This window comes from Musa acuminata, chromosome BXJ1-6 (assembly GCF_036884655.1).
Source record: "Musa acuminata AAA Group cultivar baxijiao chromosome BXJ1-6, Cavendish_Baxijiao_AAA, whole genome shotgun sequence".
Classification (NCBI taxonomy): domain Eukaryota; kingdom Viridiplantae; phylum Streptophyta; class Magnoliopsida; order Zingiberales; family Musaceae; genus Musa; species Musa acuminata.
In genome coordinates, this window is record NC_088332.1 from 14,387,328 (window position 1) to 14,415,115 (window position 27,788).

Genomic DNA, 27,788 nt, shown 5'->3' on the forward strand with positions numbered 1-27,788 from the left:
AAATCCATATATACATCCATACATACGGCATACATATTCTATATGTATAGGTTTGTCATAGGAGAACGAGCGCCGCCGGAAGTCTCCAGGAGAGGAGTCGTCTATCGGGAGTTCCTCGAGAGCCAGACATGGCGTTGAGCCGCGGCATCCGATCCGGGTTGAAGCTTTTGTCGCACTCCGAAGCCGCCCTTCCCAGATCAGGCGGGTCTATTCTCCCCCCTCTGAATCTTCTTGGTTGGTTCACTTGATTTAGGGCTTAAATTCCATCGATCTGTTCGGAATCCTGATGTGATGTGGGGTTCTCCGCGGTTCAACCTAGTCGTGGTGCCTGATATGTTCCTATCCTTTGATCGGTTGCTTATTATCTTATTATTCTTTTCGATCTACGTTACGGAAAGAATCTGATGATCGAAAGGTGGCCTATTGCTGCTCTTGATCGCCTGCGGTGGCGTGATTGTTTTGATCCCCATTCGTGCCCTTTATTTGGTTACTTTGCGAAAGATAACATAGTTTTGTTGGTTCACAAGTCGAAGGTAGGGAAGAGGCTGGAACTTAGAAACCATGAGTGTGTTATATGCTTTTTGATGATAATTTTTGGATCTAAATGTTGTAAACTCATTCGATGGTATCATCCAGCTAGGGAAATATTCAATATTGCTTCATGTTATTCTGAACTGATCACAGAGATTAAAATTGAAGCGAACACAGTAACACTTTTGATGAAATCGATTGTATTTGGGATGTGTTGAACTTGATCTAGATCTCACAGTATTTGAAACGTTCAATCTTCTTCTAGTGATTACTTTTACCATCTTTCTTGAGAGGGTTGATGAACTAGGTTTGTAGTGCCTATACTTATTTTAGTCATCCAGGACTGGCTTTATGGAGAATTCTTGTGCATGCCTTGATGACGGGCACTTTAGGAATAAGTTATTACTTAGACCTGAACTTGCTCCTTTTTGGTATAAATTTTCTCCTTTTTGAGTCATGGAAACGATCTTTCTACATTTAGGGGAGAGGCTGTGTATGTTGATCCTAGTGGTCAATTAAAATAAGTGATGCTTATGGTTGGAAATTGAGAAAACGAAGTCACATATATGTAAAGAAAAGAAAATATTGGAAGCATCAGATTCATCTTCTCTTGGGTACAGACATGTTTATCATCTGATCCTTTGCTAAAAAGTTCTGTCAGTTTTTTTTATTTTTTGTTTTGAATTCATGTATCTTCAAAGGCACTTACTTGGATATGGTTCATATATATTTTGGACAATACGTGAAGGAACACTGCACATTGACTTTCTCTGTGCTTAGTTGCAAGCAATAGTAGAGGAAATAGGAAATTATTGATAATACGTAGAAACACTGACATAAGAAACTTGCAGCATGCTGTTGTCCTTTTCATTCTTCTCAATTAGCCAGTAGTGATATTGATTTACAACTATATTATCTTTTTATTGTTTCTACTCTGCATGTCAATAGTGTCTTGAGATGGATTGAAATTGCATCTCTGTGCCTTTTTCCCTCTCTTTTCTGTGTTTTAGTCTGTATTTTGTCTTAATGAGTAGTAGGAAAGCTCCATAAAAAATGCATTTTTAATATGACATCCTAGTTTAGTTTCACAGTCGAATCGAAAGAAATTTTGAGTTGTTTGTAGAGTTAGATAAGTTTATAATATTAACCTGGACTTGAGTTTTTTCTTCCATGTGGTTTCAGTTAATAAACCGGTTTTCATCAGATCGAGTTGTGATAATCGGTACCAGGGTGGACATAGTACTTGGTTTGTTGAGGAGCCCAACTATAAAAGGGTTATTAGTGGACGGGACAAAAATTTGTCACAATGAAAAACCATCAATGGGTTCGACCACCAACCAATTATGTTTTCATCCCAAGTTGGGACTTGGATTTTGACAAGAACATTAAGCCTTAAATGAAGGAAATCATGACACATTCCATATTGGATGTCGGAGGAGAATTGACTTGGTTTATATGACTAAATGGATATAATTGGGTTTAATTATTTTTGGCCATGTGGTCTCAAACCCATCAAGCTAATGAGTTACACTATCGGATCGGACTGTGACATAAAACGTAATGATTTATTAAAAAAAAGATAGAAAATTTATGTTGAGTCTCAACATGTTGAAAATTCATGTTACTCAAATCCCTCCTTTAGAGGGTTTGACATGATGATAGTCTGCTTCAACCAAATGCTGAGTTGCCGAACCCTTTAAACGATATGTTTGTTTGGTAAGTCATGTTTTCTCATCTATTCTAATTTTGAGTCGTCAAACTGGTTTTTCGCATTGCCTCTTTTTATCTTTTATTGTTTGCATTGCCATTTTTTATCTTTTATTTACTTCTATTTACTGATAAAAAGTTGTTTGACCTGATGGCAGTGACCCATGAATTCCATGCGACGAGCATGAAGAGAATGGGAGGGCATGGCCATGATGAGCCCTTCTACATTCATGCTAAACACATGTATAACCTGGATCGCATGAAGCATCAGAAGCTAAAGGTGACTCTGGGTGTGCTATCTGCATTCAGCATCGGTGTGGTAGTTCCGATTTATGCAGTTATTTTCCAGCAGAAGAAAGCTGCCTCTGGATGAGATTTGCATGCAACCTAGGAAAAATAATTGACTTTTGCTTGATTTCCTCTGGTATTTGTTTGCTGGAGACATTTGCCTTTCCATCGATTTCTTATGTTCTTCTCTAAAAATTGAAAACAGATTCCCATAGTCTATTGCGACGTGGTGATTGTTTGCTTTTTTCTTCTTTGATAAGGAAGGTTGGGTTTGTCTTTCATCAGTTTGATGCTTGTGATGAATGGAGGCATCTGATGCTTTCATCTTTGCGACGACTTTGTCATTTAGGAGACTTGCAATTGTTATCCCATAGTGTTGCTTTACTAAGTATTCCGTTAATGGAGTGTTTTAATGCATAGTTGATGGATTGGTTAATGCATTGTTTCACAAGTGTTAAAGCTTATTTGCTATTGTAGGCAGTCATTGCAGTTTACTGTGCCAGTTATCAAATTCCACACAGATTGATACAAGCAAAATACTCTGCGAAAATAACTACTGCTTGTGAGCTTCACTGCAATTGTTATTGATGCTGATTGCAAATTGCCTAATTATGATTAATGCCTATTGGTGAGCTTCACTGCAATTGTTATTGATGCTGATTGCAAATTGCCTAATCATGATTAATGCCTATTGCTGCGTGCACACAATTGCTGACTGCTAATGTTCATTCTCTACCGACAAACATTGACCATTTGCAAAATTCCAACTCAAGAAAATGCAACCTAACGAGTTCATGTTGGCTTGAAGCAATGAAATGGCAAGGTGATGATTGACCAATAAACGAGTCAAAGGTCAAGCAGAGCAACAGAACTCGATTCGAATGACCACACTGTGAATGAGCACAGAAAACAAATTGCAGATGGAATAACATTAATAGTGGCAAACAGCATTTCCCATTGTGAAAGAAGATTATCATTGCACTATTTTTCAAACATCAAATGAATTTTTGACACTTGATTTGAAGCAAAAAAAATCAAAGGCTATAGATTATCATCTACTGTTACATGGAAAAAGGAAGCGAAATCGATTTCGCATCGTCCGTGGTTGGTGATAGACCCTTATGCTTTCGTCGGCACCATTTCCTAAATCAAAGAAAGATCAGCCGAACCAAACTACACTATTTTGCCAGCTGACAACATCTGTTGGAGCCGAAGCACTTGCTGTTGCTGTTCTTGAGGCAATGAGCTCAACTGTTCTGGAGTCAGGCTAAGTACTTGCTGCAATAGAGCTGACTCTACTTCAGGTGAAAGCTGCAGAGAGAAAATAAAATAAACTAAAATATGATTTGTGGTGAAAGATAAAAGCATGAGACTGCACATTAGGCTTACATGATCACAGAGCAAATTAGTATAATACATGATGGGAGTCATATTATGGAAAAATTCAAATGCTCAAATCAACGAACATGGTTGTTACGAACTATCAGTCGATTCCATGGTAACCATTGTAAGAAAAGCAAGCAAATTGTGATGTTGGGGTTTCGAATGCTGATTTGCTCAAAACTCGATTCACAACTCAATCAGATCCTAAATGTACATGCGACAACAATACCAAGTTCGTGCGGTTATGGATTGAACTCTTATAAACACCCAACTCTTTTTTGGACACTAGACGGACAGAAAGGATATAAATGTTTGACATAAGACTACCTTAAAATCCTACAAAACACATGTATTGTTTGATCTGTGAAACATGCTTTATGAGATGATAATATATCAGCATTTTTATATAAGTTAGCTGATCATCGCCTTTCTCTTGCTAAAACATATATTGGAAACATACTTCAAGGTAATTTATCCCAAGTTCCAAAATTTTCTTTCTCGCATTGGACATAATATAAGCTGATTACTATGTTGTCACGGACAGAAGATTTAGTAAGTCAAGGTCAGAAAAAGTTACAACCTTATGGTTACTTTTCATAAGCCTTAACACAAAAGTTCCTTAATCAATATTTACAATATAGTTAATACATGACGAAAGAAACCAGGAAAAAATGAACTTGAAGTGATAACATAACAACAAAGAATTAAGATCATAATTAGTTGGAGGTGTTGCTTGGTTGATAATATGGGCTTTCCAAGACACTGCATACATATTGCAACTATTCAATTTGAAAAGAAATAAGATTTTACCATTAAATATCAGAATTAAAGTATGAAATTCCTATGAGAACATATGAAAACAAGAGGTGAATTACAAATAAAGGTGGTGAGATGACTAAAAATATTATATCTATTTCTAAGACATCCAGGAAAATAGTACCTGAGGCATCTGCTTCTTAGAATGTTGAACTGCATCTCCCACGACCATTTGGCTCCCAGCAACTATGCCAGTGCCAAGTGCTTGAAGTGAGGAATTATTAATGCCAGAATTGCCATTCACTATTTGGGTAACACCACTTCCATCTTCTAATCTTTGTAATTTTGAATGATAATTCGACTGTTCCGATACATTACCTGTTAATCTGGTTTGATCTGCTAATCCCACACCTAAATTTTGTGTCCTAAATCTGGAATGCCAGGTTAAATCTTCAATCGCAGAAGATGTTGAAACTCGTTTTGGAAGTGTCTCCAGTCCAGCTGACAGCAGTGGGTCATTTGATGAGCCAGTCTATCAGGAAAACAGTAATTGTCAGTATAACAGTAGAACAAACCCACACAAACATAGCACATTCCCCTACTGATATATGAAACTTCAAAAGGTTATAATGTTATATGAACAAATGCGTAATCCAAACACACTAAATAAGGAAAGAAGGATACAAATGCATTTTCCTGTTGCTTTTACCCCAGAAAAATCAAACATATGAAAAATTAGATCATCACTATCAAACCATGAGAAAGCCAAACATACCAAGTGAAACAAGGATTCAAATGCATTTTCCTGTTGTTTTTAACCCAGTAAAAGTCAAATTCATGAAGAATTGAATCACCGCCCTGAAACTACTATAAGTTTCATTCAGCAACCCTACTCCATAATTAAAAGGTCATGCGATTAAAGAGAAATTTTTAATGCTTTCAAAAGGACCAACAACAAATACTGCATATTAACCAAGTGTAGCAAGCATCTGCGTCTTTTCCAAAATAAGGAACCTACAAAATGCCTTGAGGTTAAAATATTCTCCCCAGGATTAACAGACTTTAACAATGTTTTCAACTTAACTTCAAGCCTCCCATGATTTCAATTTCCTGACAAAGCAGTTAGACCAGGAAGGGAGTTTCAGGAAAACCTCAGAATAAATTTTGTCTAAGGTTCTGCAATAAATAAGCGGGCATCCAAATTTCAGCTCACTGTCACAGCAGATTAAAAGCGAAAAAGAGGAAATGAATTAGGAAAAGGTGAGAATTTTCCCTGGCATCATACCTCGACTAACACAGCCATGAGGCTGCATGCAGGAACAGCAAGACAGACCTTCCTAATCTAATAGATAAAATTTGTTGATTCTGCCTGATAGAACTCAAGAGCTGAGAATCTAGATAATAAACATTAAATTACTTAATGAGAAGTCTTACCTGAGAAGTAAGTGAATGCGGCAAAATTGACTGTTGCAGAGCTGTATTTGGAAGGGATAACTGAGGATGATGTGCTAAACTTGCAATAGCAGTTGATAAAGGTTGCTGCGGAAGCGGGGGTTCACTCTCTGATATCAGCCCTTTGGATGTTGATAAAAGAGAAGGCTGATGTGGAACGCCGCCAATTGATTGAGGCCATCTTGATGGTATTGTAGCAACTCCAGATTTCTCCGCCAGAGTTCCTTGTGATACCTGACCTTGTGGAAGTAACGGGAGTTGATATTGTGGTTGAACAAGGACTTGTTGAAGAGGTAATGTCGCCTGGTGTAGGATTCCAAGGCTTTGTGATGTAACTGCAATGTGACTCTCGGGTGGCCGGGGGAACTTTCCACCTAGTGTTTGTGAAGATGTCAGCCCGACGTTAGATGAATTCTGAGGGTTTGAAATTGATGATTGGCCACTATTTGCAATCTGCATCTGCAGTCAAGATCAGTTACAAGCATTTGATGTTAGCATAAGCTCCACAAATTGCCATTATGTATTAGACTTCAGATAACCAAGACAGACCACTGGCTGTGCAGCCATGCCAACCATTATCTGCACCTGCACCAGGAACACAGTACAAAATCCAGTTTCAGATTATCTCATCATGTGATACAACAAACCTGTAATGGAAAACAACTTTAACAAGGCAGGAGAATCTCCACAGGAGTGTAGCCATCATTGCTTTACATTCTTATTGAAAATGACTCGTAACAAATAAGGCACCAACGGCTATCCAACAATATCTTGCGAAGTCCAGCCTCCAAAAAGTTTGCTAATAAACTCCTAGCTGATACCAAGACAAGAAAAACTTGACCAAACACCAAAAGACTAGTAGGTTGGCAAAAATCTCTAACTTGGTAGTCGCAGTTTAAACTAATGTACTCAGAACAACACTCAAGATTCTTGAAGATTTGAAGAGATTAAGGAAAATCAATGGGCTTCACTAAAAAAAGAAATTTTCATTCAGCTGGCACAAATAAGCCAATGATTAAACATACCACCTAATTTATGTTAAGTTAAACTTTATAAATATAAATTACAAGCAACATAATGATGTAAAGTGATTACCATTCCATTGTCAACAGATACGATGCTGGCACAACCCTTCTAGGATGGCTGATTAATGATCTAGATTACTTGAGGCATCGCCTTTGAATGGAAAAAAGAGAAATTAAAGGTATTGGTTAGCTGGTAAATGTTTGCAGGAGAAGGATCAAGAAGGTTAATTGCTGTAATTCTACAAGTACTTCCAGAAGACTTGAAAATTAAAGTTAAACAGGGTGACTTCTCCACCAGTTTGGAGAGGCACTCTGATATCAGGTTCTTAAAAGACTCATGGATGTTAGTTTCCTACCTCTTTGGCAATGTTTGTTCATTCGATTATGAAGGTCTCAGTTTTATGGTTAATGAGCATAGAAAATCTGAATGGAAGTCAGCCAAGCAACTATTTTACTCCCTAGTTAGTTCCTATGACAGACAAAAGATACAGGAATACACAGTGTTCACATTACCCGATAAAGTTAATAATTAACCTGTTATTAACAATCTTGCTTAAGTGTTACAGTGTTAGGTCAAGAAATGCACAATCACTGTCAATCAGCAGAAGCTGTGTCTGCTAGTTGTCATAAATGTCTGCCAGGGAAAAGAGGTAATCTTGAGATGGATTTGTTAGTATGTTATGTTAATTCTTTTGGAAGGAGAAGAATCGATGAATATCTTTCATTGTTTAGACTTTCGAGATTATATTTAACATTTTTTCCCTTTTGCTGCCCAAAAATTTTATTTGTCAGAGATGCATCCGCCAACATAGTAGGATTTACAATTTGCAAATTCTCTTTTGTTGTCTCATCCCATCATCAAGAGGATTCCACTGTTATTAATTTTATTTTTCTTTCTTCTTGTATTTAATTCATTAACTTATGAAATAAGCTGGCAGTTTTCTGTCTCTGCCTAAAAAGAAAGGACCTTTACAACATCCACTGATCCCCTCCCCCGCTACTGGCAAACAAATACACAAAAAAAAAAAGAACATAGAAATTCAACACAAGTATACAAAAGAAAGAAACAGATCTTTGCCAAGTCATAAGATCAAAATAGACAAGCTTTAATTGCAACATTTCCTGAAAATTCAAGTTTGTGTTTGGATTTATAAGTACGTTCTCTGCAGATAACAAACAAAGATCATCCTATAGATCTAGAAACAGAGTCATCAGCGAGTTTAACATCACCTGAAAGAGGGCTTTTGCCAGCTGTGGACTTGCTTGCATAAGTTGTCTAGCTAGTGCCTTGTTCTGAGTAGCAAGGGCCTATCATCAAATTAAGACAAACTTCACGTCATGCAAAAATTATTAGTAGGAAAAGAAGGGAGCAAAAAGAAAAGAATTGACCTTCATCTCGGATAAAATTTCATGCAATTGGTGTCTAGATATTCTGGACAGATAGTGAGTCAAGGGATCACTTCCTGTTCCTGACTGGCCCGGTAAAACACTTTGTGCATTGGAAATCTGAGCCCCACCCAAGGCTCCAGCCATGACAGATGCAGCTGTTGCAGCTAAGGGGAGACCTACTGGCTGATGAAGAGTTGAGTCACCCAAAACAGGGGCACCACTAAATTGTTTTTGAACATCTGTTATATATGAAAAAGCATGTTAACAAAGACTGTGAATTAATAATGGAATATATGGAATAAAAGAAAACATGAAAAACCAAATTTGACATTGAGAAATTGAGAAAGGGAACCTGCACTTGGTGCCAATCCTGGTCCACCATGGCCCTGTAAAGGTAATACTAATTAGAGTACAAAATATCTACTTCATGAGTTTCATCTTATAGTATAGTTCAATATATTGAATGCACCAACCTTCTAGGAAAAAAGATGACTGATAAAATTTCCAGTCAAATGCACATTAGTGTAAAACTATAAGGCACATATGCAGACAACCGAGAATTCAGATACTTCAGAGAATATATTTATGTGAACATTCATCTTCTGCCTAATTAGTAATGACTTGATCAATAATAACAAATGCATCATCATGGCCTTTAGAAGTTCCTTGTCAAAATATATTCTTTTGCGGATACAAAGATATATTTTCCTGGTTAGGTAAAAAGAAGAGTAAGTTTAGATGATATTAACAAAGAGAGAGGACCTAGTGATGAGGAAAAATATGCCAAAACTGGCTTGCTAATACTTTTATTAAGAACAATTGGCACAATAACATCATCTGACAGCAAGAAACTTTTTGAGTGAGTTATGCCAATATCATTGTTAAGGTAAGAATATTTTATACCCAAGGCCATACAAAAGGGTTACTCCCGGAATAATTAAAACACTCCTATGAAGTCGACAGCTAAAGGATGATGACCTGCTCCCTGTTGCGATCAGAATTTTTATCATTTTCGGCAAAATCAACTCGTAATTGTCGCCCATTTATTTCATAGCCCTGAAGGTTGCGGCGAGCACTCAGAGCAGTCTCTTCATCTTTGTATTCACAAAATCCATAACCTTTGGGCTTTCCAGTTTCTCTATCATAAACCAACCTGCATCAACTTTATGCAGTACCATTAAGAAGAATACACAAAGGAAGATATAAACAGATATTCCCATGTAGAAATGTTCCTAGAGTTCCCTATACATGCCTATAGAAAACCATGCATCGTTAAGAGCTTTAGAGATGGAACTTTAAATTTTGTACATTGGTTACTGTCATATATATATATATATAAATATATATATATATATATATATGTGTATATACATATACATATACATATATGTATATACACACATACATATACATATATATATAAACACACACACGCACACATATATAATTGTGCTATTTAACATATATTGAGTCTATAAACAATGAATAAAGTTTTAGAGCATACATACCTGTTCTAGATATAACATACCCTTCGGGTAGGGCATATGAAAAGTTTTAGAGCATACATACCTGTTCTAGATATAACATACTCTTCGGGTAGGGCATATGAAAAGTATAGTCAAATGATGTAGGATCACTCATCAACTCATGTTTACGAATAACTAGTAGCTAATAAGTGCTTCACTAGCCGACAGTATAATCATATAAAGAAAGTTGGGGGCCGGAACCATGAGACAATACCTGCAATCAAATGCAAGGCTTGCTTTACAATCATGTTTCAGATTGAAAGATGTGAAAAATGCTTAGATTGATGAAATGATCTAGGGTTTACACATACGTATGTTTCTCAATTTTTGTTAGAGTAGAAACTTAGAGATTATAAGGATACAAATATAGGACTTGCCATTTGTTAAGCTATTTCTCGAGAATGAAGAGTAACTAGAAAGTAGATTCTGTATCATAGTTTAAGAAAAAGAAACGAAAAAGGCACAAAATAGAATGTAAAAGAAAAAGGTTCAGGATCACAAGATATACCAATGAAAGAAATTATAAATCAAGTCAAAATCAAAGTGAATTAACTTTATGAGTTGATAACTCAAAACAAGGTAAAGTATCACATGATTGATGGCAAAGATTTAGGTCGTGGATGTCCGTCAGCAAATCTGAGAAACAACTAAAATGTGAAGGTACATATTGTGGATTGCACCACTGTGAAGGTACATAGTGTGGATGTCCCTATGCATTCTCCACCTCCTCGGCACCATGCACGACCAAGCACTTTCCTTTAATGAGAGCAAGGGATCGATGACTCTGCGGAAGTCCTTCCTCTGCGGTACCATGGCATTGCCATGCCAATGACCCTACTATCCCTCGTCTCGCATTTGCGTCCCTTTCTTCGTGATAGGTCGATTCACCTCTGCGGCACTATAGTACTCCTCCAAGTCCACCTCTATTCTAACCGACGCTTGGTTTTGTGTAACCGAGTCCCTCTGGACTCATCGTCGCTTCCTTGCCCCTTTCGACCATCTGTTTTAACACCTCTGTGTTCTCCAAATAATTCCCTTTGGTCAATGGAAAGACAAACTGCAACTCCCATACCTAGCCTCTGCCATCATGTTGTTGGGCAGCTTGGGCTCATGCCGATTCTATTCTCCTTTGTGTCCTTGATAGCAATGTTCGCTTACTCGGCCTTATCCTCTGACTTGCGGATCTCCCTTAAATGATTATGAATTATAGAGTAGTCCAACTCTCTAGTCGTTCCAATCATACCTCTATATGATCAAGTCCCCTCATAGGACTCATTGGTACTTGCACTCGGAATTTTCTCTCGATGGTACACAACTCCCATATGCTGATGACCAAGGTTTTCATCTAATGTAAAATTCGATACACGCATGAAAGACTCGCCTCTACGATACCATGACATTCACTCCTTAAATCCATAGCCCTTCTTGTCATCGTGTTGCTCACCAAAGTGGGGCTCCTAGTAGCTCCTAATCATACCTTTGTATGATCAAGAACCTCACGGAACTTCTCCCGTGTGTGGCGCATTGCCTCAAACTGTTCCACCATGATTCGCTGCACTATGTCGCCTCCTGATGATGTCTCCATTGCATTTTGATATTTGTGGGATGAACTTAGATTGCAATCTCTCTATGTGTAACCTCTACCAGCACATCGCAGGGTCTCCGCCACCTCCGATTGTACTCGCTCCTTTGGCAATCGACCTTCGTCCACCCGCTCTTGGGTCACAATTGGACGAAGCATAGCTCTAGGATAGTCCATCGCCTAGTAGTTCTCGAAGTCCACTAACTTCGCTAAAATTGGTGCGTTATTATCTGGATTCTAGGTTTCTACCCCCCAGCACAATCTCTGTTGAGCACCACTTCCTTCGCGACAACTCGAATGACAGCACTGTGACATATTCTTCAAGAGTACCCGCCTTCGCGTTCTCTTGCCCCGTGCCAAGGCCTTATGACCCTAACTTTTCCTCCGCAAGTTAAATCACTTTAGTTCCCCCATCAAATGCTTCGTTGAGATAAAATGCATGTGTCTCAAAGCTCCCTTTGACTTTGGCACCATATAGGTTGAGTCCACACCATCAGAATAAGGGACCCATAGAACGATATGATCCCGCTCCTGCCTTTGCAAGAGTTCATGTCCTTGACCTCTGTCCAATGAAAGCTTCGTGCCTCCGCTCCATGTTTCGTCTTCTATGTTGACTCCCTTCGTGCGGCTTGGCACTTCATCAAGTTCCACCTAAATTGCTCTGCTCCTCGATTTGCATTGAGTTGATGGTGGCCCTCATGCCTACCATTCCACGGATCAGCCCTTGTTAAGTCCGATCTCCACATCGACTCTAAGTGTACCTTTATTTAATGTTGCCTTGGGTTGCTCCCCTACTTGATCTTATAATGTGTCTACCAACGCATTAATTTATGCGAGACCATGCGATGACTCCTCACCGCTTGCTCGGTTCGTTAAGCTTTGTGGAGTTGTTGTCTTGAGGTATCCCTCCTCAATATGTGCAATCTATTACACATGATTTTCCCTTTGGAGAACCGGGACTTATCCCTCTTGGATATTTGTCCCGTTTGAGCAACTTTTCTTTTCACATCATTCCCTCTGAAATTTTTGAAGACCACCATCGTCTTGGACTACTTCGCTTTGTTGAACGAATTGCGCAATGTTCTGCTCCCACGAACACACTTGCTAGATTATGACTCTTTGCCAATACAACCCCCTTGCATCCTTCAAGGCCTAGCAACATGTTGAACTTGCTACATACTTCAGCCTCCTACGGACGTATCTGTTTCATACCGAAGAGAATGTTTCAATGCTCCATAGCACCGAGTTTCGGTCGCCTTGGGATGGTCATGGATAGTCCATTGTCCGTATACAAGCTCTTGCATGAGTACCAAATTCTTCGAGTTAAAAATTCCCCTCACTTCTGTGAGCTTTACACAACTCTTTCAATAGCGAAGCAACCCATCCCACCTTGCACGGTCTCATCTTTTGCCAAGCGACCCAATTGCCTTGAGCACTATCAAATTTGTTAACCAACGTCGAGTCGTAGCTCGAACTCAACCATTACAACCTTTCTGCACCACGCGTTCTTCCCAACTCGCTTGTCCTCGTAGTGCCTCTCGTGTGAAGGGTTGGTCATTCATCTGAATGCCAATCTCAAATGCCCGTTAGGTCCCCCACATTTACATGATAAGTGTTTCTAAGTGTGCTTGTCCTGCTCTGATACCATCTATCACAAACTTAATTGATTTTGCCTAAGTTGTGCGACATCCTTACGTATTTGTCCGCAAAGGGTCAACCTACCTCTTACGGTCCCTTAAGGACCTACAAAATAGAAGACATGTTAAAGAAAGCGTCTAACTCGAGATCCACCAATCAACCATTTCAGCAAACACCGAATAAGCAATACAAATTACAAACATAGACTTCTTAAGCTCTGAACGATCGCACGACAAAGGGTCCAAGGTAATCCACCGCAGCCAAAAGTGCCCACATGACACTGTTGCATAATGAGGCAACGAACTAACCCTAGACACTATCCCAAAGGCCCATCCAGCCATGTATCACCCGAGTAGCTTCTGGGTGTTGTGCTGATTAACACTCCGCACTACTCTGAGAGGTTAGAAAATCCCCAAAATGACTGCCTGAATGGTCTGTTTCTGGGCAGTTTTGTCTCTATATGACGACTGCACACAACTTACATTTACAAGCCTGGAACGATTATAAAAACCAACTAAAATAAGATTGTTAAGCCTATTGTAAGCTTTCTACATGCTGTGCAAAACATTAACAAAACCAAAAGACATAGACATATACAAGCATTACATCGAACACCCTGTTTACACCTTTATCCCTGACACCATATACGACTAGATAAAAGCTCACTGGATGGTGTCACCAAAAGTCCTTTTTTATTTATAATAACTTAAATAAGGTATACCATCAAAGAAAAGATGTTCAATCAGATCCAAGCTGCAACAATTCAAAGACCATCAGTTCTTCATAGTCAGTAAAGTAATCAAATATCCGCATACAAAGTAACAAAAGTAGTACAGAAACCATTACACATTTTCGCTGTAAACTGAAAATCAATTCCAACATATCAAGATTCTAGGGTTCTCAAGAACGCTGACCTGAAGGACACCACAGGGCCAACTTCCTCACATAACTGTTTAAGCTGATCTTCCGTCGCATCGTACGGTATGTTCCCGACTGCCATAAATCACGAAACTTAACATAAGAAAAGCAGTAACACTCGAATAACCCAACTTGCAAGCGAATCGAAGACGAAAAGCAGCTAAAATGGCGATTTATTTTTTCGGAAGAAGCATCAAGGGCACGGAGCAAACGAAAAGAAGCAGCAACAGCAGCCCAGAAAACAAAGTTTGGGGCAGGATGAAGACCACAAACAGGCAAAAGAATCGATACACAATCAGACGGCAATCGACCGACCAAAGACGCAGCGGTGCTGAGAGCCAGAGGAGGCGGCCATGTCATAGCGAGGAGCCAACGCTTTCTGAATGCGCCGCCGGCGCCTCTCCTCTTCGACCGCCGCCGCTCCGAGTCCAGTAGTCGCCGCCGGAGAGGCGACCGCGATCCATGTACCAATCCAATCGAGGAGAAATGTTGAAAGTCCGGCGCTCGCAAGAGGCGGCACGGGAGATCTCAAGGAGGGTTTGTTCGTTCGACTATTTGGGGACTTAAAAAGGCAGGCGCGAGGTGAGATGGGGAGGCGGCGGCGCGTTAAGGAAGGAGGGAAGGAAAGAAAGGAATCTATCCGACCCGTGGTCGGCGTCCGGCTTGTGGTTTTGGCGACGACGACTTACGCATTGAGCGAGGCTTCAATAACGGCAGCGTCGAATTTTACTTCTAAATACCGGAAAAAGGGAAAACATTTTCCCAATTAATGAAAATAATAGACGAAAGAAAACTACTATGATCCAATTTTGATCTTAGATTCATGAAATTGATCTGACACGATGAAAAATACTATAAGCGACCGAAATCACAATACGACGAGGAAGAATTTTTCTTGGGAATCAATAAGGATTTATATTACACATTCGATATGGAGAAATCCGTTTTATACCATATGTTATATATGGGCCTGCCCCCTTAAACGTCATGCTTAGAGAAGTTCCTTCTATAGCATTTATATGTCCTCTTTACATATCATACTTACCTAGCATTGTCCAATTGACATTTCCCGTACCCGAATTTACTGGAACAATTGGCGTATTGCCTATCCGAATTGGCTTTAAGATGGACAGGAGGTCAGTCTTCGATATTAAAATTATTAATGTCTAGTAGCAAAAAAAAAAATCTAAAATTGATATCAAATACGACTACAACCCAATTCTTGGTCTCTTTTAACTCTAGAGACCAAAAACAACAACAGTTTTCTTTTTTGTTCAAGGTGATGAAATATATACGATTGTGAAAGAACAATTCACGTTATTTTTCATCCTGTACACTCTGATCAAAGGAAACAAAAGTTGCAAGGCTCCGGGGAACAACACGATGAACCCTCCCCTCGGTTTATGTATAAACCGGACAAGACAAGAGATCGATCGAGATCCCGGATATTAACAAGGCTGACTTACCATGTGCACGCAGAAAAGAATTTTGCAATCAACAAAAAAAAAGAATTATGAGGTAGAATGAATGGCCAAAATTTTGAAGGTGAAAACCAAAACTCACTGAACTTTGACGGCTTTTTCTTTGCATAACATATGCCACTCCTGTAGAACTGCCGACTGAAGAGCACGATGTTCCACTTCCTCTGCTGTCAGAGTTGATAAGGTGGAAGGTTCTTTGGGGTTACCATTCTCATCCACATTCTCTTTGATTTTCTCATCTTCCTCCTTTTTCTCTTCAGCCTTTGGACGCTGTGGTGGGGGTTTGGCTGCCTTGAACAGGGCTATCTTTTCCATAGAAATCCTTAGCCTCTCTTTAGCCGCAATCTTAACCTCTTCTTCGGGCATGTACTCCACGCCCCCGTCTGTGATATCATCTAACCAGCCTTGTAGATCTGATCCTATTTCCTTTGTGATTGATGCATCAGAAGCACGGACGACAAACTTACACATCATCGTTGTTGTCTCATCTCCTAGATCAACATTTCTGCTCACCTCACTGGCACCGAAGATCATCATACCCACAAAACCACCAAACCAAGTTTTTGCAGCATAGCACAACTGTCGAGAAGAATCAGAATTTGAGACGTCAGTGATGCACAAGTAACTACTGTTATAATCAGCACAACAATCCAAACATCCACTAACTATGAAAATGCTACAAAACGGTTTTTGGTAAAACAGGATATGTGATCGCAGATCTTAATGTAGTATTTATTATATTACAATTAATTTATAAAACCACTGTAAGATCAGTTATGCCACATGGGTCAAAATGTCAGATATTTAGAGAACACAATTATTGTTGTTTAGATGAAATATTAAGATAGGTGCATACGGTTGATAGAAATAATAAAAAAGAAATGTTTATACTAATTAGTTATAACTCTGACGGAAGATAAAATGTGGAAAATTGTTTAAATGATATCAACATATCCAAAGGAGACTATTAGTGCTCCACAAGGTATGTTAACCAGGATTTTGATGACAGCTGGAGGAAGACCTCAGAAAAAATTTTAGAAACAATGATAAAAAGAGATAAGTGCTCTTGGTTTGGCTAGCAAGTGATACCGCCCTAAAGAGCACCCCATGGCCAGAAAAGATTAATATAGCCACATCCATGGGCCATTATAACTTCTTGTTTTTGTTTTATATTCGAAATTAGAAAGTATAAATCCACATAGAAGAAACAGAATGCATTCAGTAGGGATAGCAGTTTGAATTTCGACACTTCTATGCATATATAACTATCCACTTACCTGAAAACCTGCTACCGTGCGGATAAAGTGTGAGCAGACTTGATGGAATGGCTTAGATGAGAGTGATTTCAATCCACTGAGAAATGGAGAAGCCTCATACTGCTGTGCAGCAGTGGCTTTGAAACCACTGCCTTCGTAAGTATATGCACCTGTGTACTCCAATATGGCAGGTAAACTTGGCCACAAGCGAAAATATTCAACGGGAGAACATTTATGTGGTAAGAGAAGCTCGGTTAGTGGGATCTTGTAAGGCTGGCACCTTAAAATCATGGGCTCTCCAAGCTCTGGTTTTAAGACACGCCTTTGTCGCATGACCTGAGAATCCTCTTCTGCATAGTCTCCTTCATAATCTCCAGAAACACCACTTCCATAGAAAGGGTAATACAAAACTTGAACCCAAAAAGCACATCTCTCAAAGTGTGAAACACCAACAGTGACACTGCTGAGGACCGGATCCTAGGATAAACAAATTTAAGTCATGCTACAAAGCTAGTACAGATTCCATCATGAATATTGTAGATAAACGATGTCTTATATATGCAGCAAAAAATATTCCACGTGATTCACATTCTAACAGAAAAAACAGTCAAATTTAAACAACTGCCATATAGCATATACCAGTCAATCAAAATAAGCATTGGGACTCCAGACGAGACAACAAGTTGCTTCAAAATGCCCAAACCTACATGTAGACATTTTTGTGATATGATGCTAGAATTCAACAGCCAAATAATTATTTTGACATATCAAGTAGGTCATTCATCCATTTTGATATCATTGCAGTTCTTTAATGTAATAGCTCTTCACAATTTGATGATGGGAATAAATGAGAAAATTGGAACTTATCATGCAATAATATCTAAAACATAAAAAATTAATTTTATAGCTCGAGTTCAAAGGAAATACTGCAGAGTCCAGACTAATGTCTTCCACAAAATGACTTTCCACTTAACGTACTATGATAATTTGGAAAACTTAAAAGTGCACTCCTGCTCTATAGGCTTACAAGTGCTGATTTGTTCAGGCTGGAAGGAATTTGGAAGATACAATCAACCACCTATAACTGACAAGTCTTCTTCTGTTTAAAGATGAACAAAAGAATTGTTTCAGATTTATCATGCAGCATCCGCTAATGAACATAGATTCATGAATATAGAGAGGCACTTTTTTGTATATATAGCATATGATTGCAGTATGTATGCGTGCAAGTGCGAACAAATGACAATAAAGTTATTTTCTTAAATGTGTCTGAATAAAGTTATTTTCTTAAATGTGTCTGCATGTTATAAACACACGTCAACGAGTGATAGCAAGGCAAAAGCAAATTGGAAAGCCAAAAGGCCTACAATCATTAAGTAGCAATTACAGAAGCAAAATCCAAGAAAATTAGCAGAGAATCCTGAAAGAAACCTGTGAGACAAGATTTCTTAGCTGTCGAACTGCTTGAAGTGACCCATCCATAAAGTACAGTGCTCCAGAGAGGCCAACCCGGATATCCACCCTATTAAGCTCTAGTTCAGTCAAGTTTAAGATCTGAAATTATTGATTTGATCAGAATGGTTAATATGTCTTGATGGCATAGTTTAAATAATACTCAACTACAAATGCAGTTAAATAAATCAGTACATATAATGAGTTGAAATCATGACAAACTAAAACAAAAAAGGTATTTTAGCTTGAAAGTGAGAAAGAAATACCAAATTTTTGCATATAAACTAGTGCAAACCAGTGGTACATGGAATCATATTTCCAAACTCACAAGCCTTGACAAATAACTATTTGCTTGCCCTTCACTCGGACACTTGTCTAACTGTAAGTATATTGTTTCATTATCAGTTAATATAGTAATAATAAGAAGTGATTTTTGTGATTCTAATTTGATGATACTAGGCTTTCAAAATTATATAAAGTCAACATCCAATACTTCACTTAACAAGCCTAAGAGATAAATGTCATTTTTCCTTTTAAGTTATACTTCAACTTTCCTGTAACTCTATTTTTTTATCCATGACAAACAAAAAAATTAAATACACATTAGTAAGATATGTCAGACCAGCTTAGATGACTTGTCATGTTATTCTTAATTTTTCTACCTACAACGTATGAGGAACAAAATTATCATACAAGAGATTGTCAAGAAACCTAATAAAGGCATTGGTTGGAGGAAATGCACCCAACCAACAGGATATGCTAGAATTCTTGTCAGTTTCCTTTTCAGAAAAGATAACCTCCAGCTCTACGTTAAAAAAACTAGCTAGCTATATCTCAGGCTCAAACAATCTTGATCTTTGACTTGAGTGCTACACACCAAAATAAACAACCCAAAGTGAGTCATGCCACACTTAAGCTGCAGATGAAAAAAAATCTGCTGAACCAGGTCATTTTTGTAAGTGATTCAAATTTAAACGACAATGAACAAGACTATCCTCAATAAGTGCAATCATCTGCATTTCCTTTTTTATCTTTCTCTTTAGACGCAAACATCCATTCCAACATTTTCATAGCTGCAACACAAAATTTCCATATGCATTGATTCCAGATTATCAAATATTCTCACCATGAACATGCTTTTTGTTATTGCTTTCTCATAAGTTTGCCTCTTGCACATGAGAGTTATACAACAACTGAATAAGATCCATACAATCATCATGCTATACAACTTGATTTCCTATCTGATTTCCCCTTCTTCTTGTTTTAGTACCAAAATCTCCTACATTCTGCTAATTCTTGGAAATACTTCTAAAATGTTTATGTTCCTTCACTTCTTAATTTGAAATATTAAGACAATACAAAAATTATAGATGCTAATATATGCAAAAGTTGGTTGCCAGCAGAAATAACCATCTGAAATCAAGAAACATACACAAATATCAACAAAGTATATAAGTGTGATACCTTCAAGTGAAGGGTGATCCTCCCATCCATCGAATCTGCCAGATGATATGCTTCAACATAGCAAGGATCACTACTACCTGTTAGAGAATGTGCTTTTGGAGGTACTTTATGCTTACTAGAGTCGACACCTTTGGTTAACAAAAGTCTCAATTCACTGGGGTCAGGCCTCCAGAGCTCTTGAATGGCCTTATGAACCAATCCTTCCAATTTTCTGTCTTGGGCTGCAGATGTCTCAAAGAACTGAACTGTGAGTTTATGGTGGCTAAAAGGATAATCTCCCATAGTGTCACTAATTCCTACCCATCTGAAAATTATTACATGTCAGTCATTCTTCAAAGCATCAAATAGTTTACAGCATTCGTTGCTACAAAGATCAAAAAAGAAGTCCAAGCTTCAAACAACACAGAACTACAGTTGAGTCAGATGATCGAACTATGAAAGACATTAGCACAGGAGCAAACCTGTATATTGTTTTTATCAATCTTTCATAACAAAATACATACATATAGAAATGCAATTACTAATTACTTCATGCTCTTCCCATGTTTTAGCAACACCACAAATTTTTTATTCATGGATCTGAATAGCCTCTTGGATCCATGCTTTAGAGTAATGATTTACTATTGTACCCCAAGAGTTGAGTTCCACAAGATGGAAGTATAAGAAAAAAATCCACAATGGCACTGTGGTGTCACGAACGGTCGTCGCGCACCCACAACAACTTCGTTCAACGAACCGTTCGTCGCTCTAATCTACATGTACAGCTGCTTGGCAGCATGTTTTGGCTTTGTTTTAAGTCCTTTTGCTTGTAAAAATGTAAGTTCGAACAAGTTGCAACGCTACAATGCGACCACTCACCGAACCGAGCAAAACAACCCCAAAACAGCTCCGTTTTCACGTGCCACGGGCTGATTTCTGCAGCCCGCTGCTGCACGCAAAACGTCAGCCATCTCAACACCCTGGAACCACCCGGGTGGCACAAGGCTGGATGGAGCTTCAGTATAGTGTCGGGCGTTGAACACTCTTTCGTAAGTTCGCACGTTACCTTAACGGGAACTTGTTGTCGTGCCCGGCACTCGGTGAGCAGTTGTTTGTGGACTTGCAGCTGTTCATTCAACCTTCTAAAGTCCTTGTTTTCCCCCTCTTGCTCTTTTCTCTGGTGCACGCAAGGTGCTCGCTGAATTGCTTGTAAAGCTTCCCCTTTTCGCGAGACATCGGGACTTGTCCGTCGCTCGTTTTTCGAACTAATCAACTTTCTCTTTTTACAGGTCCTTCGGGACCTGCGAGACGTTGCAAGTGGGTTGATCTTTGCGGACGCAAATCGCAAGGGCGAAGCGTGACTTAGGCAACGCAAGCTAAGTTCGCGTCTTTGCCGTAAGGGTGCCTCGTGACTTAGGCAACGCAAGCTAAGTTCGCGTCTTTGCCGCAATGGTCCTTACACCTTAGGCAATTCCAACTAAGGCCGTGACAGTGGAGTAGTACTTAATGCAGTATCACTTAATTTGGTATGCCCCAGTGTAAATATGCCGTGCACCTAAGTGGCCATATAAGAATAAAGGTTCATGATAAGCTTGAAAAAATTTAAAGGATTTTAAAAAAATATATACTGGAGATATTTAAATCTACTTTTGAAGTGCATATCCATTGTTTCAAAAAAGGGTCAGGAATGTTTTCCATAAATATCTACCCTTTGGCAATTCATTTTTAGTGTCACAGGATTCATCAGAATTGTTGGAACTGCAACAGCCTTCCTCACCCACCAACCATCAAAATATGTGACTGTTCATTCTCGTATACTGCCCATGTAACCTCCAATCTCCAATCCTATCTCTTCTCTTGTACCCTGTCTCATTCGCTTCATATGCCTTAAGAGTGAACGATGAACATGGAAAAAATATCAGCTAAAAGTACTGAACATGCAATAAACGTGTCCAGCAAGAAACAGATTTCTTTCTCCACCTCTACTTATAATTCCACAATCCTCTTGTCCACTTACTCTCCTTTTTCTTATTTCCTCCTCTATGTAGTCCTCTCTGCTGAAGTTGGTCACTTACTGCTACATTCCATCTAAAATCAGCCAATCCAAACATATTCAGGCAGAATCAACTGCAGAATTAGATTGAGGGATAATCATCAATTAGATAAAAGTTAGGACCAAAGCTGGACTACATCAGATTATGATTGGCCAATTCCCAAAACCTTGGTAATAAGCATATTAGTGCTCCAAAATTCTTTCTGTAGCCAAGTTCTACAATAATTAGGCTAGGAGAACAAAATCATACTTGTCCTGATAAAAATATCATCTGCAAGTTTGTTTTTATTGACTACTGTAGTGCATTCTACACAACTAAAAGAAACAATTTTTGCATTATATGAAACATCAATTTTCTAAAAATCATGTCAGAAGCTAGAAAAAACAAGATTATCAGTATATGGTTTATTCCATGAGGATGTTTAATGACTTAATCTATTAGTTATATGAACATGTTGTGGCTTTCCGAAGAAAATATGCTGCCTCATTGATAGGAGATCTAAGTAACAGTTAACAGTCTTTAATAACATTAATAAACTCCGATCTGTCAAATATCTACCTAAGATGTAAAGTTACAAGCATTAGACAGTAGACACTCTTCCGAGCTAGCAGCACATGTTTATCAACTTATCTTTATTTCTCTCAGTTTGAGAACCCATCAACTTAACCAAAGAAAAGTGTATATTTAGTTAAAAAATACCCTTGCCTTGGTAAATACAGTTACAACAACATGACCAGTGTTTATTGCCCTATCAAGAGAACAATTCTTGGAGTCAACAACAACACAAACATATAAGACAAATGCATTACCAAAATGGACTTAACTGAAGCATTTCTCAATCATTTTTAAGCTTTTTGGTAAATGCTATAATCAACAACTGAAACACATTTTTTTAGTTTCAGTATCTAATTGATTAAAATGCAGATCTAATCAGATAATTCCACACAATAATAAACTCAATCAACTGATGAAAAACACACTTGCTGAACTTGTAATGTGCACAAAGGACTGACCTGCTTTCTGGATGACTTGTAACAAATTTTAACATCTGCAATATAAAGCGACTTTGATGCTTGTTTACAGAGTCAGCCATGGAACCACCTTTAAAATCTTCAAGTTCTTTACTCAACAGTTGTCCTGCTCTGGGATTCCGTGAACCTAGACGTTGTGCACAAATAAGGACTGCTTGCACATCTTGAAGCTTGTTTGAAGTAGTTGCAGAGGAATCAGTATTAAACAACACATTGTGTATATTGGATATAAATATGTTCAATGGATCTTCCGGATCATCAGCTAGTAGTGGATCAAGACCCTCCATATCAAAGTGTTCAGCAATGGCCCAAATCAAGCGTGCAGATATTCTCGGTGTATGCACCTTGCAGAGCAAAATAGATCTTACTTTAACATGATAAGTAGGCAGGCGAGGACAATATGTGTGTTTGTATAAACAAAATAGATAAAGCATGTAAGAAGAAGAATGAGAGTCAATAGAACGACATGCAATTTCTATTTTACAATTGACGGCTAAGGCACATATGATATTGTTAAAGAGGACAGTCGGCTGTTTTAACGAGAAAGGAGCCTTGGCAACTTCAAATATTTCTGAAAGGGTTAAGCCACTGTCAAATTTTCATCCTGAATAAAGCAAATGAACTGATATGTACAAAAGTCTCTTTTGATAGTTATTTTTTATATGATTATCATAGTCTCATACTATTACAGCCTCACAGGAATATTAATTTACCAATTCAAAACAGATGCATAAAAAGAGCATGATAAACAATCACATCTAGCTGATAATCTCCTAAGCACCCGACGGTAAAAGCATTCAGCCAAATTTAAGAAAAAAAATGAATACGAGAGAAAAAAAGAGGCATTTATGCAAAAATAAATTGGTTGTTTCATTGCAATCTTGAAAAGTACTGAACTTAATGCAGAAAATGGCAATTTACTAGTGTATTTTATCTCTATTATTTCATGCTTGCTCACTACAAATTTGCAAGTTCCTGCAAATGTGCAATGCCTTAGCATTTCTTCACAGTCATTTTCCACAAGAAAAAGATGTATCAGATTTGATTGTGACAAAAATAATGATACTAACCTCACGAAGATCTTTGATAAGTTGTAATTGCAAGTTGCGCAACCTAGTCTCATACAAAATCTGCTCCTGAGAAGCACCATCTTTGATCCTTTTCACGCCTCCTCTTGTATCATAAATGTGACAGAGCCTGACGAGCAACTTCAGGTAACAATCAATGGCATAAGTTCGTCCATCACAGTCCCACAAAACACATGGCCGACACACTTCCACAACCTCTAAAGCTGATTCTGTCCAATTCAGTGCACCATAACCAGTTCCATAGGCTAAAGCACCAATGACTCTGCCCTCCGTTCCAGAATTTTTCTGCTCAGGCAACGGAAGAGATAACTGAAAGCAGCTTTCCACTAGTGAAGCAACTAATTCCTCTCTGAACAAACTTTTACTTATTACGCTGTTCAAATCATCTTTTATTCTTACATCCTCAAAAAGTGAGGTAATGTCTGTTCCAGGGAGAGGCTTCTGTCCTCTTCGCACACTTTCTTTTGCAAAAAGATCGACACAAAGGGCTGTACGGCAAATACATGCCAGAGCATACATACGATCTGATTCTGCCCTCAGGTTTCTCACCATCAGAAGCAGCCTCTTAAACAAAGAAACCTGAAATAAGGAGGAATGAGAAAAAAAAAAATTAACCCTACAAAACTCCATCAAAGTAAAGAATACCTACACTTACCCCTCTGAATTATCAGAAAAAATAAACTTTGTAATTAAAGTACAGTATCAGGCAAATCTTGCAGCACTCTTACCATTTCTTATATTGTGTGTTCTGAAAAATCATATCTTTGAATAGGATCAGCACCTAGTGCTTTAGTCTTCTATTGTTTATTAAAGAACATTATTAGAAAGTAAGTTAACATCACTAATCTAGTCTAAAAATGAAAAAGCCAAACAAACAACAAGGTGTTTGGGTTTGTGTACATACATCATGTACATACATATATATACATGTGTATATATACATGTACATACATGTACATACATACATATATACAAGGTTCGTCGTACCGTACCGTACCAACATTTCGACCCGGGCTCGGTATGGTATGGTATCGATGTACCGGACGGTACATCAGGGCATACCGAGCGGTACACCCTGGTGTACCGAACAATTTTATTCTTTTTTTTCATACTATAGCAGTGCTACAGTATAGTACTGTAGCACTGTAGCAATGCTATAGTATAGTACTGTAACACTGTAGCGGGACCGGGTGATCCGCGTACCGATAACCTATCGGATCGGTACGTACCATCCGGTATGGACGGCACGCTTCGGTGTGACAGACCTTGCATATATATATATATATATATATATATATATATATATATATATATATATATATATATGTATGTATATATATACATGTATATATATATATATATACATGTACATATATACACATGTATATATATATAGGTTGTGTTTGGATTTGTGTTCTTGATATTTACTAAGTTAGAGCTTGCATATGCAATAAAGATCTGGTGGCGGCATTTGGTTAGTTAGAATTGGTAAAGTCCTGCCTGCCTTTTTTGCATATGTAGTTGCTCAATTAAGTTCTTTAGCATGTAAAAGATCAGCTCATGTCATCTTTGGCTATTGAGACCACCAACAGATAAGTAAATAAAAGACCACTACGTAGACAAAATGGACTCGCGGTGCACCTGCATGCTGAGATCGAGAAGGTGGAGATTCGTGACGACAGCCCTCACAATGCTTTCTCTAGCAGAAGAGAACTCCTGCCTATCCCAGAGCGTGAGAATGGCAATGATTGACGCTGAAGCCCACTCTGGCTTCCCTCCCGGAACATCAGCCAGCGAGAGCATATTGATCCCGACCTCAAATATCAGAGGCGGATCCAACGAGCTCAAGAATGGAAGGAGATGGGAGACCACATCCGAGACCCCCACGTGTTTCTCAGCGCTCGTCGAGGAGTCCGTTGCGGCAGAAGCGCTCCTGTCGTTGCTGCTCCCTCCCAGCCTGGAGATCTTCCGGAATACCTCAACCGAGCCAGATGCCACGGCCTTGGTAGCAAAGACGAGTGGGAACACGGTGACACGGAAGCTCTCAATGGGGAGGACCAGGGAGCGGGCTATGAGGGCGTTGCGCTTCTTCCAGACGAGGTCGATGGCAGCGACGACCCAGTTGGAGCGGATGGCGAAGGAGTTCTCGCCGTCGATGAGCTTGTCCCCCGCAAGGCGGCTCATGCGCTTGGTTTCGAACTCCTGGAAGAGACGGCCGACGGCCTCAAAGGCGGCACGGGAAACGGCGTCGGAGCGGTCGAGGGTGCCTTGGTTGATACGGGCCCACCAGGCGGAAGCGCGGTCGAGAAGGCCCGGGGCGGTGTGGCAGAGGAGAACGAGGTCGTCGCGGGCAAGGACGCATCCGAGGGTCTCGGTGGCGGCGAGGCGAAGGGTGTCGCTAGGGGAGTCGAAGAAGGCAGCGATTTCGCGGTGGGCGTCGGCGACGAGCCGGGGGAGGCGGTGGGAGGGGAGGGCGGAGAGGATGGAGACGGCGGCAGCGGCGACGTCGGGGTCTGGGAAGTCGAGGTCGGAGCGGACGGCGGAGCAGACGGTGTCCCACAGGTCGGGGGTGAGGCGAGTGGAGCGAATGAGGTCGAAGGCGAGCTTCTTGGAGACAGCGGAGGCCGGGGATGCGAGAATCTCCTCGCAGGTAGAGCGGGCGACGGCCGACACGTCCCGCCCCGCCGCCGACTGCTGCAGCGCTTGCAGTAGCGCCCCCGACTGCCGCAGCGCGTCGTTCGACCGCAGGTCCGCCTGGATCTGCGCGATCAAGATGTCCATCCGTCGCTCGCAATTCCTGTCTTTCCCCTCAAGAACAAGGAGATTGAGGCGGGACGTGGTGATGGGATTGGGTCGGATCGGGATCTCTATCCTCGGGTAGAAAGGGGAGAGAGGGGGGAACGGGACCTCTCATGGCAGTTGGGATCAACAGGGAGGTGGCGGAAGAGACTTGTATTCCGGCTGATGAGCTGCAACAATCAAAGCCCAAGGCGTAGTAACGAAGAAACGGCATTTGGGCCTTCGATGACACCTATCTCTCTTCTTTCTATTTTTAAGAAGGGCTTTTAACATAGTTTCTAATTAGTATATATATATATATATATATATATATATATATATATATATATATATATATATATATATATATATATATAATTTAATTGATCTAATAAATTTAATTCAATAACTACAAATCATGATTACTATTAAGTTTTTCATAAAAACAAATTTAAATATATAAATACTCTTTAATACTTTTATTGAAAATTTAATTTTTAAGATATAAATACAGGGATTGCAAATTGTAGAAATATAGATAATATATCTCTAAAGGGAATTAGATATTATTTAGAAATTTTATTTGTGGGATTGACTGAAGATGACTAAATATTTATGCACATTTTTAGTATTAAAAAAATAAATACATGAAACATAAATTAGAGGGCTATATATCATTAATTTTGCTTGATGTCTTCATTTTCCTTAAAAGTAGTATAGTATGCAATTTAACCCTAAATTCTTATTGTTTTCATATCGTAAACGATAAATTTTACCAACTAAAAAACTAGCTGATATGTTCGCATTCGATGACATAAAATTAAAAACATGGGCCTAATTAATGCCATCTTCAATTTGGGACTTTTGTTGAATGAAAAACACCAATCCAAGAACTTATTGAAAATGTCTAATTTTTCATGGTTTTTTACTTCAATTATTTGTGATATATATAATATATAAATATTTATTGAAAATGTCCAGTGAAAATGATGTACAAATCAAAGAAAGAA

At 39.0% G+C, this 27,788-nt stretch overlaps 3 protein-coding genes across 6 annotated transcripts; 1 reads left to right on the forward strand and 2 right to left on the reverse strand.

The window, feature by feature from the left end:
* The first annotated feature begins 40 nt into the window (after positions 1-40).
* Positions 41-2,807, forward strand: LOC135676449 (uncharacterized). The gene is made up of 2 exons (XM_065187631.1): positions 41-201; positions 2,397-2,807. The coding sequence occupies exons 1-2, from the start codon at positions 129-131 to the stop codon at positions 2,609-2,611; spliced, it is 288 nt and encodes a 95-aa protein (XP_065043703.1). The 5' UTR covers positions 41-128; the 3' UTR covers positions 2,612-2,807.
* A 650-nt stretch (positions 2,808-3,457) lies between these two features.
* LOC135586763 (cleavage stimulating factor 64-like) lies at positions 3,458-14,898 on the reverse strand. Of its 3 annotated transcripts, XM_065187634.1 has the most exons (11): positions 14,511-14,898; positions 14,192-14,270; positions 9,510-9,684; positions 8,884-8,917; positions 8,532-8,770; positions 8,373-8,450; positions 6,667-6,702; positions 6,100-6,576; positions 5,044-5,197; positions 4,850-4,911; positions 3,458-3,837 (listed from the first exon to the last, which is right to left on the reverse strand). In XM_065187634.1, exons 1-11 carry the CDS (start codon positions 14,548-14,550, stop codon positions 3,700-3,702), a joined length of 1,512 nt encoding a protein of 503 aa, XP_065043706.1. In that variant the 5' UTR covers positions 14,551-14,898; the 3' UTR covers positions 3,458-3,699. The 3 variants fall into 3 exon arrangements, with proteins under 3 accessions (XP_065043706.1, XP_065043704.1, XP_065043705.1); XM_065187632.1 differs by having other exon boundaries at positions 4,850-5,197; positions 14,511-14,897; XM_065187633.1 differs by lacking the exon at positions 6,667-6,702 and having other exon boundaries at positions 4,850-5,197.
* Positions 14,899-15,487: 589 nt separating this feature from the next.
* Positions 15,488-27,010, reverse strand: LOC135676450 (protein TPLATE-like). Of its 2 annotated transcripts, none has more exons than XM_065187635.1 (7): positions 25,642-27,008; positions 23,983-24,579; positions 22,895-23,256; positions 19,849-20,152; positions 18,364-18,486; positions 16,954-17,409; positions 15,488-16,255 (listed from the first exon to the last, which is right to left on the reverse strand). In XM_065187635.1, the coding sequence occupies exons 1-7, from the start codon at positions 26,779-26,781 to the stop codon at positions 15,755-15,757; spliced, it is 3,483 nt and encodes a 1,160-aa protein (XP_065043707.1). In that variant the 5' UTR covers positions 26,782-27,008; the 3' UTR covers positions 15,488-15,754. The 2 variants fall into 2 exon arrangements, 1 of the variants encoding a protein (XP_065043707.1); XR_010514293.1 differs by lacking the exon at positions 15,488-16,255 and adding an exon at positions 17,960-18,031 and having other exon boundaries at positions 17,270-17,409; positions 25,642-27,010.
* Between the last annotated feature and the right edge of the window lie 778 nt (positions 27,011-27,788).